The 14,925-nt window shown below is 43.8% G+C and overlaps 1 protein-coding gene across 14 annotated transcripts in view; it reads left to right on the forward strand.

Moving 5' to 3' along the window:
• Nucleotides 1-14: 14 nt before the first annotated feature.
• PCB (Pyruvate carboxylase) overlaps nt 15-14,925 on the forward strand; it is a 32,560-nt gene continuing 17,649 nt past the window's right edge. For 2 of the 14 annotated variants that reach the window (XM_077666234.1, XM_077666242.1), the window contains exons 1-10: nt 19-302; nt 4,863-5,045; nt 8,038-8,222; nt 9,044-9,209; nt 10,522-10,667; nt 11,261-11,378; nt 11,476-11,582; nt 13,059-13,222; nt 13,997-14,159; nt 14,593-14,775. In XM_077666234.1, coding sequence (XP_077522360.1) covers nt 4,898-5,045; nt 8,038-8,222; nt 9,044-9,209; nt 10,522-10,667; nt 11,261-11,378; nt 11,476-11,582; nt 13,059-13,222; nt 13,997-14,159; nt 14,593-14,775 — 1,380 coding nt within the window. In that variant the 5' untranslated portion in view covers nt 19-302; nt 4,863-4,897. Of the gene's footprint in view, nt 1,052-1,879; nt 1,919-4,862; nt 5,046-8,037; nt 8,223-9,043; nt 9,210-10,521; nt 10,668-11,260; nt 11,379-11,475; nt 11,583-13,058; nt 13,223-13,996; nt 14,160-14,592; nt 14,776-14,925 lie in introns of all 14 variants that reach the window. The other 12 variants (XM_077666238.1, XM_077666245.1, XM_077666232.1 and 9 more) reach the window with 11 other exon arrangements.

Here is a 14,925-nt window from a genome sequence, read left to right on the forward strand (position 1 = left end):
CTGCCGATGCCGCCGTCTGGTCTGGGTCTGCGTCGTCTGCGAGATGGTTGCACACGCGCGCTTGGTAACGAAGAAGAAAAAAAGTAGTTTTATCGGCGCTCCTTGCTTCCCGGTCTGCAAGTTGGTTTGACGTCCTGGGAGACTGTAGGCAGCGTCGTTATGCCTCCAACAATGACGTGAGCGAGATCTGCGAGGGCTGCGGAAGGTGCTCCGGGGTCCAGCGAGCGGCTGCGGTCGCGGCGTCGGTCTGCGGAAAGCCACAGCGACGTTGGTTCGCGTTTTTTTTTTTTTTTCCCTCGCAGGTAAACAAACGCTTTCACTTTCAACCTGACATTGCATATCCTGGTCTCAATTGCATATCGAAGCAGCGGATTCCCTCCGAGCTTTGCGGAAGTAAGGAAGCTATTTTCAGAAGGGAAGAAAAAAAGCGCACATAATGCAACCCGGCTCGTCAAACTCCCGAGGCACACCGTATTGAGTTTCGTTCTTAGTAGGCATTCAGGTAAGAGCTGGCGCATAATAGCCGTTTGCGGAGAGGACATGCTTCGCTCTCCGATGCGATGCGCGCGGCATCAAGGTCGTGCAACGTTTTTTGCGGTCATCGTTGTTTGCCTTCTTGAGCAGGCCGGTGAAAGGAAAAGAAAGGCGAAAAAATAATTGCCGTATCACTTAGCTGAGTTCCTGGTACTTTTTATTTTTTCGTCTCGGTTTCATCAACCGTTCCCGACATATGCGCACCGTTTTCTCTGGTGTGTATGTGTACTCGCACTACGTCGGCTTCGCAGCATGCTCCGATGTAGCGACAGAATGCGGGGTTGTAGAAAAATAGTGATCCGGCCGCGGCTCCGACCCTGACACGTGCTGCTGTGTGCACGCCGCAGTGAGGGTGTTGCCTTTCGGCAGCCTTTATAGTATACTCTTCCTCGCGTCAACGCGGTGCGGGCACTTGTCATATCGCTCTCTCTCAGTTGTATCGTGTTTGCGTCGAGCCTCCCGTTCGCCTCAGAGGTCGTGCGGAGTTGCGCTGCGTCAGCTGAGCCGTCACTCCCAGGTGAGGCTGTTTCAGTGGAGCGTTTGTTGCCACCACCCGGGGTATATTGCCTCCCTTTCATCGCCGCATTATTTTTTACAGCTTATTCGAGTATATCCGCGTTGATCGTCATATTGGCGCAGCGCTAACTTTACGTACTGCCAAACATATATTATAATGCGTGTACTTTAATTGGCAGCATTTGAAAGGGTCAATAACGTCACGCCTTATTAATTTGTTTTCAGCTACCAGTATTTATTTATTTACAAGTACTGCGCTATCAAGGACATCAAGCAGGCGGGCTTGTCGTACAACATTTTCTTTCCATTAACATCTAGTGATACATATGCTCTTGTGTTTGACATGTGAACCGGGAAAGGAAAAAGCGAACAAAAGTGGACAAGTTTGCATTTCAGTTTTGTATAATGACCTTCACGTAATCTTAACAGAAATGCACTTGCATATGCTACCCCACAGAATAAAGGTGACCGGATGAAAGCACGGAAAAGCGGCTCAGAATATTACGACGCAAAATACATCAGTAGCGCCTGGTCAAAATAGTGGATATATCGATGAAATATATCGCACATGTTTTTGGAAAGGATGCAATGTAGGTAACGTATAAATTGTGAACGAGGTTTCATGTTAAACAAAAGAAAGGAGAAAAAATTGTATTTTACAGCTGTAATTGAAAACCCAGGGCCCATGTATGCACTGCATGGTGTTATTGCTTTTAGCAATGCATAGCTCCGCTTTTAGCCAGCAGCATTTTCTTTCCGGCAGGACCGTGCTGCACACGTCTGCCGCATCTGTTCGCTATATATATTTCTTTTTGTGGTTACATTTCAGACAACTGTGGACAGTGCCTGATGTATCGAGAATGCAGATGTAAGAACCTAGTAATTTTCACATTTCTCACTGACAGTTACCCCTGCACAAGCGCTGCTTGCCAGACACATCTAATCTATAACTACAGCTGCAGTATCTGTCTGCGCAACAATGCACTGCTGTCAGTGACCTGACCTGTCGCGGATGCAGCGAATGCTTTCTGATTTTACAACGTAGGAGAATAACTGTAGCTCTTGGATTTGGGAGAGTAGATGTCTCCTGAATTCCGTAATTATAGTTTATGCCAGTATTAAATATAGCTTGATTAATTTTCTCTTGTCTTAATTGCTTCACATGCTCTATTGCATCACTCCTTTTTTTTATGGTTATATTCTACTGCACAACCCTTGAATGTTGTAGCTGTTATTATAAGTTGTTGCGTTAAGAATTCTATTTTTTTTTTCTGCTGTGCTTATGAGCCAGCTTAACCAAACTATATCTCGTCCTTTCTCATGTCAAACTTTGTACATTGAAAATACTTTAACTTGTGGTGGGCTTAAAAGAGAGGTTGAGGCACCTAATATGCCCCCTAACCTCAAGGCTTGGCCATATGCTTGCTGTCTCATATCTCTTCACTCTGTGATATCATGGATCCATGCCTTGTCAACAGAATTGCTATCAGTCAGTATCAGTAAGAAAACCCCATATTGCACACTCCTGTCTGCTGATGCCAGACTTCAGCCACTGATAAAAAGAATCCTGTCAAGTATTTGTCTACCACTTATCAGCAGATGATGTAATAACAGTGACATAGCTGGTATTTGCTGGGGTGACACTGCGAGATTTTGCAAGGAAGTGCAGTGGTTGTCTGGAATAACTCCTGAATTTTTTTTCTTTTTTGTCTAGTGCAAAGGGTCACTATTTAACTGAGCATATGTATTACTCAAAACATATTCTTTGTATTATCCTATCGGCCTTTTAGAAGAATTACTAATAATTTGGCTAGCCTGTGTGATACTCTATGAACACATTAGATTTGGGTAATCATATATAGATCCGGAAAAATTGCCTTAAATGCATTGTGATGTCTCATGCATGCAGACATGATTTCTGGAAACCAGCGCCTTTCTGGTAAGAGTAAAATTATGACTGACTAAATCCTTTACTCAACCCCTGTTTATGAACTCTTGGTTTTTTAACGTGTTTTGGCAGTGCAGACTTCCTCGGTTTGACCAACCTGCACAAATGTCGTCTAATGTGGAATTGCTTAAATTCTTTTGGGCTTTATTGCAATTCGTAATAGCTGTGCTATAGGTTGAAGTTGTTTTGTACCATACAATTCAGGGATGTGCTTGTACTGAAGCCTTCTGCTTGCGCTCCCGTCTTGGTATGTTGGAGTTTGATAGTGTTTAGCAGCATGGTGCAGTAATAAAACATGCCACTTTGGTCCTGAGAAGCCAGTCTTAATGAGTGAATATGCTGTTGAGTAGACACTGCAGATACTGTTCACATAGCATGGCTATGTATTTGGAAAAGCTTTATAATTTTGTTATGACCGATTGACTAAACAGTGAAACTTCAAAAAATACAACTTTATGAAGATGCATGCACCTCATAGTGATGTCTGTAAGAGTTTCTAGCAGCAGGTGAGCTGTTACTTTTTAGTTACCCCACTTTTTCAAGCTGGAAACTTAGTTAACCTCTAGTGTCCTGGCCATACTGTGAACGTGTGGTGCATTTCGCAGGGCAGATTTGATAACAACTGCAAGGCGCTGTTGAGCTGTATAGTTTTGTCTCGGTTAACTGAATATGTGGCTTGAGGTTACTCTTCTATCATTCATGTAGACCTTTAAAAAAATGTCACTTGTCAGAGAGGCTGTGCTGCTTTCTGTTTTCATTTCGTTTAACAAAAAAAAAGTGGATTTTCTGGAATGTAATGGCTCTTTAATATGATCAGTATGAGAAAATTAAACAAGATGATGGGACCCCTGATTATCATTGTTGTTTCTTGAAAACTATATCATGTTGATTGTGGTTTGGCTACTTTACTCTTGTTTTGTAAGCTGTGCAGCAACCTTTCCAAATGTAAAACAGTGAAAATAATTATGTGGCGACCAGACAGGAAATTTTTAAACCTTGCCTGTAGAGAAGGCTGGGAGGTAGTCCATAAAGTCTTCTAGATAGCAGCACTGTTTCTTGCCAGGATTTGCACTAGGAATATTAAATGTGGCTGCAAGGGGCTTTGTGCTGACAATGAAAGTGCTTTTAACAAGCAGGTTTATTCCTGCCAGCCTGTGCAGAGTACTTCAAGAGAACAGCTGGAAAACCATTACAGCTGTTCTTGCTTGGCACAGATAAGCTTGTTAATTTGTTAATTATTTTCAGCTTTCAACTGTGACGGTTTGCAGTGATCGAGCGAATGGAAATGGTGCAAAAAATTTTATCCAGGTGCTGTGTAGGTGTGTCGGGTTAGGCATGATATAGTGGCTGCTGGAATTTCTTTACGAAAGCATGTAATTTCATCATCTACCAGCACTTGTGTTAAAAATGGATTATCTGTTATTTCGCCACAGTAAATCATATTCTAATTACTTGTAAAACACTTGGCGAGGGAACATTTTCAACAAATTTGCAAAGAATGCCTTTTCACCCCTGGTTTCTCTTTGTAGAGGTGATCATCTCACTCATATTTAAAATTTTAAGATTATGCAAACATTTTAAATGAGATGTAACACTTTTCAAACGATAAGTGAGTTTTTAGCCGTGGCACTAAATTTTAGTCCTGCGCTTGGCACACGATAGCCTCCACCTATTCACCAGTAGATCCAAATAAGTAATTTAAGTACTGTAACAATGTGTGTTTTCTTTAATGCCCAATCACGTCCAGATACACACAGTGAGGCACTTTGTGTTTGCTGATGCTGCTAACAGCACAAGATAGACCGACCTTCTAGCTGGTTGCCATGCGATAACTATTTATTTCCTTTTTTTGCTCACTTTCTAGTGTAGGTAGCCGCTGAGCGCACCATACCTGTCAAGATGAGGGCGCTGCTATTGAAGCAGATCAACCTGCAGACGGCCCTCCTGCGGTCGTCACTGTGCCCTCTCTACCATAACACCTGCTGCTATGCCTCCAGTCCTGCCTCGGAAGTCAAGCCCATCAAGAAGATCCTCGTGGCTAACAGAGGTATGTGCATCGCATCTTCTCATGTCGGGATCGAGGAGCAACGGCTTACTGTAGAGATGCGTGTAAGGCGCTATCAGTCCTTGAAGCCATGTGCAGCTCTGTGAAGTTCGTCTATGCCTTCCTTGGCTCAGTGAGCGAGAGAAAATGTGTATCAGCCCAGTTTGTCGTGTTGCCAGTGCGTGTGAGATAGCTGGTTCAGACCTTTGTTGACTGTCGCCATTATTGATCGTATTGAGTTATGGTAGAGTTCTGCATAATGTTGAGCAAAAATTTCCAGCACTTTTAAGGGTACCTGGAACACTTTTTCCTAGAGTTTTCTCCCGTTGTCGTGAGCAACTCCTAGCACGCTTATATTTACAGGGACAGGCTCTTGCCATGAATCCAGTCATGTGCCACCAAATGCTGCTTTCATTTACAACCATTACCTGTTGATACACTTAGTTGTAAAGGAACTGGTTTGTACCCTTTGCACAGCAAAATTACTGGCCAGTGGTACATTTTCACAGGTTTGCGTGTGCAGCTGACGCTTCTAGGAATGGTGCTTGAAAGCAACGTAAGAAATGCTTGGTTTCAGCATTCTCCTAAACCATGACAGAAAAAATGGATGAGGACACTTAATGACATCTTTTTTTTTCCGTGCTGTATATATGTACTACATGATAGTCTCTCAGTATTGTCTCGAACAAAATTAGTCTTCTGTACATTTATTCTTTTCTGTTATGTGTGCTGAAAAGTAATAGTGCTGGCAGTGCACATGTGCTCAAACCATGTATGTGCATGTACAGACTAAATGTTGCAATTAAGGAAATGTAAAAAAAAATATGTACAAATGTAAGAATGCTTTCTTTGTTAGTTCCCACACCTTATGTAATACCCCACTCATGGGGCCTGTAAGGAAATAAAATGAAATTAAATGGAATTAATCCTAAATGCCATGTATGCATGCACAAACACATCGCAGCTAGTTCGATCAGTACATCATGAAACATACAGCACGAAAAATTGTTCAAGATGAAAATGTTTTCTTAAGAAATCAGGTTCAAGAACTCAGAAAAAGAGTTAACTGCAGCATCTGATCTAAGGGGAGCAGTTCAGTGCTTGTTATATTGCTGTACAATATGGCTGCAGCGTTATTATCCGCTCATCTTTCTTGCTGCGGGATTCCACCAGACGCTACAGCCGAGTGAGCAAGCCCTTGGGAGAGAGGGGATAGGGAAAGGAAAACCGCATTTGACGGTCAGTGCCTCCGCGGTGCGGCTTCGTGTACAATAGAAGTGTTCATTCGAAAACGATATAGTTCCATACCCGCCTTTGCGCGGATCGGGCCCATCGTAGGCATATCATATCGCTTGCGGGCGCAGCGCATCGCTTCACGTGTGTTTGGAGTGGTGTGCTTGAAGTCCGGTGCGTAGTGAAATCGAGAGGGTGCTTTCAGACTATCTGGGGCACAGCGCGCTCTTCCAGACAGCGCGGAGTGCGCGCTCGGGTTACGGTAAACTGAACGAGATGGGCAGCCACGTTTCCCGCGTGAACGGGAGGAGCAAAAAAAGAAAATAAATAAATAAAAAAGGAGAGGGAATGCTTTCCTGGCGCCGTGTGTATACGGCGTGGTTTTCCTTGATACTCACGTACGTTGCTCACGTATTGCGTGAGAAAGATGGTGCTTTTTGTTGTGTTTTTTTCTTCGGAGTTTCGGTTTGCCGCCGTAGCGATCGAGTTGCGCTTTTTTTTCTGTTATAATTTGCGAGCAGGAATTCTGGTCTGGCGCAACGAAGAAAGATATGCGGTCGGGTATTTCAGCAACTGCCGTGACGATCGTGCGTAATTCTTATATCCGCAACTGAACAACTGTGCCCATGAGCAGCAATTTGATGAAGCTGCACTCGCAAAAGAAAAAGAAAATAAAACAGATAAAAGCGCGCGCAGCCTGAGTGATTGCAATAGAAGCATTTTTTTTTTTTCAGGATATGTTGGGCTGTTTCGTGCGAACAAGAATTGCGGATTTTGCGGGGCCGTCATAGCGAGGGGGTGGGGGGGGGGGGGTGTCGGCGATAGAACGAAACTATACCCATCCGTCGGTCCGATTTTAGCGCCGCACTATCAGCACTGAGTGATGCAGATCATATACCTTCCTGCTGTGATTTGTGTGTGTGTGTGTGTGTGTGTGTGTGTGTGTGTGTGTGTGTGTGTGTGTGTGTGTGTGTGTGTGTGTGTGTGTGTGTGTGTGTGTGTGTGTGTGTGTGTGTGTGTGTGTGTGTGTGTGTGTGTGTGTGTGTGTGTGTGTGTGTGTGTGTGCGTGCGTGCGTGCGTGCATTTTTCCTGGATTTTTCTTAACTGCAACTGCAGCCATTTGGACTAATAGTATTATTCTCCCACTAATCAGTACTACAAAAAAAAAAAGAAACATTCCCGTATGCACCTTGGTTTCGGTGACTGTTGGCTTCCTTCATATGTTTGTCAAACGAGCCCCTAGCTCATTTCCCTTACCTTGTCTGCTATATATATATATACACTGCTGGCTTTTATGTTTCAAATTTTTATATTAACAACATTCGCCAGTGGGCACAGTATGTAAACTTTGTGACAAATTTTCCTATAGTTAAAAATGAATTTCTAAAGTGCAGTGTTGCAAAATAAGATGAAATTCAAAGCCGATTTAATTTGTGTGCTTATAATTCTTGTGTAGACGTAAGCTATGTGAGAAACTGTACCCCTCTTACCACTATACTTTAAATGTCCTTTTAAGAATAAAGTAAAGGTGTTGTGATGTATATGTTAATTAATTGTTCAGTACAAAATGATCTCTTTTATATATCTATATTGTGATCATACCGATAAGTAGGCTGTCAGGATTGCTTTGTTAAGTCTCATTTGGATGTTTTATGATCTCTTAATTATGAATATAACTTGTCATGCCCTGTCGTCGTGTATGATGTCTTGTGAATTATTTGCAATGTCTTCTTGCCCTACCTCACCCGTTCTTTCCTTGTAGGTGAAATCGCCATCCGTGTCTTTAGGGCCTGCTATGAACTCGGCATCAACTCCGTGGCCATCTACTCCGAGCAGGACAAGATGCACATGCATCGACAGAAGGCGGATGAGGCGTATCTAATTGGGAAGGGCCTGTCACCCGTGGAAGCCTACCTGAGCATCCCTGAAATCATCAGGATTGCTCAGGTGACCATGTTGTTCCTGAAATGTATAAGCAATTACATGTTTCTCTGTACAGGTACATTCATATATGCGCAGGGCTTACTTTTTATCCTGGACAATGACCAGAAATAAGACTTTTTAGTCAATTTCGTTTCTACTAAGCAGAGCAGAGCTGGCGTCTTTACTTGCTTTGCTTGTCTCATGGAAAGGTAGGCATCATGTGTAATCTAAATCTGGCCTCCTAACTGCACCAGCATTGCCGTCTGCCGTATTAATAGGCTGGACGTGAAAAGTTGTCATAGTGCCACAGCACTTGTTCAGTCTGTTCTTTATAGACGGCAGCACTTGTTTATTTATCTGGCCCGCAGACTATATGACCTGTGCCAGTATGCATGAGGTTTCAAAAAGCTGGCTATCACCTTTTCCTGGTAAAATTAGCAGCAGTGCAAAGACTCTTCAATTTCAATCTTAGTCTCAGCTGGTATGCCACGATCAAAATGAAACCATGTCGGCGAAGTATGAAATAATGAGCTCATGCTATAAATAGAAGTTCACTAACCTGTTTAAGCTATGACTTCATGCAAGCGTCATGTAACTATCTTATTTGAAAAATTTTTCCCATAGACGCAGTGGAGTGAGTTGGTAGACATTTTGTTTTTAAATGCACAAAAAAAGAGTGGACTGAGACAAGCGCTGGCACTTAAGTGCGTGTGTATTTTTCATGTATACCTGTGTCTGTCAGTCTTGATCTGATCCTTCTACCTGTTTAAATATAACTGACGACCTTCCTTCTGATTAACCCTGAATGATTCTCGTGATGTTCTGCTTGTTTTGCCTACCTTCAGGAAAACCATGTGGACGCCATCCATCCGGGATATGGCTTCTTGTCGGAGAGGTCCGACTTCGCCCAGGCCGTCATCGATGCCGGAATTCGGTTTATTGGCCCGACACCCGATGTGATGGCCAAGATGGGAGACAAGATAGCTGCCCGACAGTCGGCCATCAGTGCAGGTACGAGGCAGCTAGGCTCGCTTTTAATCATGAAATGCTTGGACGCACAGTATTCTGTAGTTTTTAAAGAAGCAGATTTAATGCAACTGCAGTGGAAGACAAGCTATGCTTGCGATTTTAGCTCTAAAGAACGTGGATAAAAGCCAAATGCCAAGTGACACAGACCACAGAATTAAAATAGAAGCATGTCTTACTGCTTTTGTCGTGGTTCTCCTTTAGGCCTGTCGTCTGTGTCGAGCTTTGTGCAGCACTTAAAAAAAAAATATGCCCATTCTTGGTGTCATCAAGCTCGCATTAAATAAAGCTTTTGTTAGTGGAGTCAGACTATAGTAGCCTGTGGGGTATGGTCTGTATGCATTAGATGGTTTAGACATGGAAAAGTAGAATAAAAGTTCATGATGAACTCCTGCATGAGTACAGTGGGCAGCAAAGGTTTATGGGATGGAGGCATGCAGAAAAATATTTACCGTGTAATCTTGTGTAACGGCCGCACCCATGTGTGAACCGCACCCTCTGTTTTGGATTAGATAATTGAGGAAAAATAATATGGTTATACGTATTTTTTATATTTTCGTATATTGGCCACACCTTCAAAATTCACAGTTGAATTTTTTTTTAAGTGCGGCCCTTACACTAGTTTATATGGTACTTTGGTGCCACCATACTAGCCAATCACCTGAAATGCCTGCAAGCATGAAGAGGTGTGCATACGCCATCTGCTGGTATCGACAACTGGCGACTGAGTTGCAAGGGCACGCTACTGCAGATTTGTTCCTAAGCACATGTGCATACTGCAAACTTTTGCTGCTGACTGTACAACCTACTAAGCATTTTATAATTTTGTTTCTTCTTTGAGGGGTGCGAGACACTACCTGCTCTTGCTCTGTAATATCATTTTGACTAACTAGCCCTAACCAGGCTTCCTATGAGTTTTATCTCTGTTGGCAGTATACCATCTGAAGGACTAGCACGCAGTTGGAAATCACACTTCTCTTTTTAAATCTGGTTCATATTGAGCTGTAGCATTTGTGGCCCACTGACTCCCTGGATTGTGTAGTGTACTCAAAGGTTTGGCTGTGCGCCATCTAGTCGGGAAGCATAGTTGAGCAGGTCGTGGGTCGCTGACCAGTTCTGCATGAAGAAATGACATTGCGGGTGTGCTCCGGCTTCCTTGGTTGGCAAAGTTAGCGAGGAAAAGGAAGCAATCAGGGTCATGAATTGCAAAACTGGTCTGTAACCTACTGACTTCATCTACTTGGTCACATAGCGTGTTCTGGCCAAACCCAACACTCCAGCTGTCGATGTTTCATAGATGTGCAGGTTGTTCCTGGCACAGACAAACCAGTTTCCACAACCGAGGAGGCCATGGCATTTTGCAAAGAGCACGGCTTGCCGGTCATCTTCAAGGCTGCTTACGGTGGGGGTGGCCGAGGAATGCGGGTGGTCAGGGAAATGAGTGTAAGTAGCACTTGTGAACACTTACTTGCTTAGCTTCCTGGCTGTTCCTCATAGTCCTTCTTGTTTGAGCTTATCAGAGCGTGATTGCTCATATACCTGCTTAGTTTGCACGACATGAAGTGAAAGGAAGCTGGAACTCCCTCTGCCTTGTTGATTTCTGCGGAACTGGTTTCCTTGATATAATTTCTTTCAAGCTTCCACTTCTTTCATTTGTCAGCAGATTTGCCATCTTAACGCCAACTGCTAGCCTTGTGCGTAGCTCAGTGTTTACAAATGGACCGCACTGAATAATCAGCTGGTAATCTCTGGCTCTACTCCAGAAAAGCAAATTTTTTTTTTTCATTTGGTCAGTTTGTTTTCGAAGAAGAAAGCTGTTTTTTTTTTTTCTTCGTAGCCACATATCTGTTTTCGGATAAAAGGCATGTTTTGCTTTCTTGACACTGGCTCCACCTTCAGGATTTCCACAACACTGACTTGCCCTGTTTTATGTGTGGCTTGCTAAATGTAAGACATAATAAAACAGCCCTGCATGTAGTGCTGTCTGCATTGTACCTGTCGTTTACAAGAATTCGAATTTTCCGCCTTCTCTATAGGAAGTAGAGGAGAACTTCCAGAGAGCCACGTCGGAAGCCAAAGCTGCCTTTGGCAATGGCGACATGTTCATTGAAAGATTCATCGTCCGTCCACGTCACATAGAAGTTCAGCTTCTCGGTAAGCTATGTCATGTGTTTCAATTAGTCACCTATGTGTCTTAGCCTTTTATATTATATTTTAATGACTCAACTTCCGGCCTTCTTTTCTCGTTCAGGTGACAAAGCGGGCAATGTGGTGCACCTCTACGAGCGTGACTGCTCAGTGCAGCGACGTCACCAGAAGGTCGTCGAAATTGCTCCTGCTGCCAATCTCGATCCTAAGGTGGGCGTCAGCTTTGCTGCCTGTCACCAATTTATGAAAAAAATTCACAGGTCGGTTACGATTATGTAGTGCAAGATTCAGCGATAGCTGTGTAGGCCATAGTTGCCATGGCAAGCTGGGTTACCATGGTGCCATGGATGCCATCGGTGGTGGGTGGATTTAACGCACCCATCGTTTACGCCGACAGCGGCGACAGCGACGACGCCGGATGACTACAGCGAGCAAGCAAGTAACGGGCGCCTGACAGCTATCACTGTAAAACAAAAAAAGGGCTGTTCTGTTCAGCTGCTTAGCATAGCATGAGAAGCTCTGCATTCGGCTATTACGATGAATCTCATTGATACAAACATAGTTTATATAAATTTCGGATGGTACAAATTCTTAAAATTTCCTCGCCTGGGTGCATTATGTACTATGTTCAGAATTTTGGGTGTCCTGAATGCACTCCCACACTCTGTTACGGATATGATACGAACACGCGAGTGGCAGCTTCACCTTGAGCACCAATTGCTGCCTTCACATTGTGAATGCTCCAATAGTACTTACCATTGCGTCGTACGCACCGTGAGCTGTGACCAGTGGTTTGTGGCCACAAACAAATCTCATTGGCTGTAAACACTCTGCATGAATGCATTTACCATGCTTCTGCATGCAGATTTTGTTCGTTTTAAATGATGCGAATATCAGATGCTGCAAATATTTTTGCGGCCCTGGGAGATTCATATTGCCGAGATTTTACTGTTTATCTTGCAGTACGCGAAGAACCTTGGCTGCATTATGTCGAACATATGCCTGTTAAAGCTGCTTTAGCAGTGTTCTGTTATGTTAGAGCTGCTTAATTCATGAAGTTTCTGGTCTACATTTAGGACAATTGTTTTGCGTCATCAATCCAGACTGGTTTTTTTTAGCAAGACTTTGATAGTGAAAAAATATTGCTCAGATGAGGCGCAGTGCTATGTGCTGTCCTGCACAATCTCTTTTTATCTTGTTTGAATCTTGTTGTTAGATATTTTCTCCTCATCTCTTTAAGTTTTGCTTGATGTTTTGAGTGAATGTACAAAGGTAATGTCTGCAGGGGTGAGCCCTGCTCTAAGCACGTCAGAAATTGTCTTTATTGGGCATAATTTTGAATTAATTGCCAGTCTAGTAGCAGCACTGGTTTTCATTGTTACAACGATATCACTCACTTACATGATAGTGCTAGTTTATAATGCTGCAAGCATATCAAATATGCTATATATTTAATGGCATTGTCACACTTTAATTTGATGAATAGGTCGTTTGACGCGATATATCGACGATTTATTATGGCTAAGCGATCAAAGGAGTCTCGGGTAAGCAATAGCGTCGTGTTTGTTCTGAAATTTCACGTAGGCACATAGCCTGATGCAAGTCCCAACTTGCCCTTGCTTTACGTGCTTGCTTTCTGATTGCTTTCAGCCATTGAGCTTAAGTTCAGCCGCCACTTTTCATTAGGTTCGGGAAGCCATGCTCACTGATGCTGTGCGGCTTGCCAAGCATGTCGGCTACGAGAATGCGGGAACAGTGGAGTTCCTGTTAGACGACACGGGTCGTCACTTCTTCATCGAGGTCAACGCCCGGTTGCAGGTGGAGCACACAATCACGGAAGAGATCACTGGGTCAGTTCATGAAATTTTTGCTCTGTGCTGCTTCACCTGGTGTAGAACAGGCACTACATAATGTTCCCTTTGTCGGTTTATTACTGTTGCGTACGTTGTTGTCATATGCACATCACTTTTTGTATGTGTCTAATTGCCCTAACTGTGAGCTTCTCAGCAGTGGTTTCTGCAGGAGCAAGAAGCAGGTTTACTGCAACTAAAGAACACTTGGCAAGCTTCACAGTGAAAGCCTAGAATTGTACCTCCCTGGAGCTGTTCGAGTTGCCATAGGGAAGGCCTTACTCGCACACTGAAATTGGCTTCCTGAAATTCAGAATTGTTTTTTTTTAGGTAATTGAGCTGCTAACAAATGCAGCTGCAAAAGTTATTGCCAGCAAATCTCATTGGTATGATGGGTGTTCAGACTTGGTTTCTTTGCATCACTGTACGGAATAAAGACAAAGCTAAGCTGTTTATTTGTAATGCCTGGCAAAACTAAGCTATTGAGTGTGCATTTTAAGCTTGCACCTACACTTAGTGGTGAGGTGAATGTGCACTGTTCTTTATTAATTTCCTCTGAAAAACGTAAAAATCTGCCATCATTGATGCAGTCATGGCGATACCACTTTCTTACTGAGTCCAGGATATTGTGCATTTGCAACACCTTCAGTAGAGATAGCTTTTCTGAAAAGTGCAGCCGCAGTGCACTGATTGATTCCTGCTTGTTGCCCCTTCCTTCCTTGCACCATGCTTGCAGCGTGCTGGCATGACTGTGTGGTTCTGCTTGTGCCCTAGTGTTGACCTGGTGCAGTCCCAGATCAGGATAGCCGAGGGCCAACTGCTGCCGGACATGGGCCTGAAGCAGGAGAACATTGTGCCCAAGGGCTGCGCCATACAGTGCCGGGTCACCACGGAGGACCCAGCCAAGAACTTCCAGCCCGACACAGGACGCATAGAGGTGTGTGAACTGCGTCGCAAAAGGCTGTGCTGTTACATTGAAGCAGAGAACTTGGAAGGGGTTAGGACATATGAAGCACGACGCGGGACATTGAGCTCAAAGGAAGAACTAGCAGTTCTTAACTGGCAGTGTACAATTGTTAGTTTAAACTAACTACATCTACTGCCACTCAACATCATCCGAGCTCTGTCCACTGAAGGACAAGGGCCTCTTGTCCTGTGCCAGCTGTAGCCACCTTATCTTTGCAAGCTTCCTAGTCTCTTCCTTTCACCTGACCCTGTGTTGCCTCCTGCCATGTTTACTTTCTCTTGGAACCCACTCCTTTACCACAAAGGACCATTGGTTATCTGCATGCCGCATGCCTCTAGCATTGTTCCTTGTGCCAAGAAAGTTTCCCCTTGTGCTGCAATCAACTGGTCTTTTTCGTCTCCAGGTGTTCAGGAGCGGAGAAGGCTTTGGGATCCGGCTGGACAGTGCGTCAGCATTTGCAGGCGCCATCATTTCACCCTACTATGACTCTCTGCTTGTCAAGGTCATTTCTCATGCCCACGACATGCGGTCTGCCGCAGCCAAGATGAACCGTTGCCTCCGAGAGTTTCGAGTTCGAGGTGTCAAGGTGTGTCTGCTATGCAGTTTCTTTTTTTTTTCCCCTTTTCTTTTGATTCATTTACCTCTGCCTTTTTGGATCTTTCTGAAAGGGGGTTTTGTTTTCACATTTTTTGTATACATCTAGCATGAAATACATGCAAGGATGTATCACAAGAAG

This window comes from Amblyomma americanum, chromosome 5 (assembly GCF_052857255.1).
Source record: "Amblyomma americanum isolate KBUSLIRL-KWMA chromosome 5, ASM5285725v1, whole genome shotgun sequence".
Lineage (NCBI taxonomy): Eukaryota > Metazoa > Arthropoda > Arachnida > Ixodida > Ixodidae > Amblyomma > Amblyomma americanum.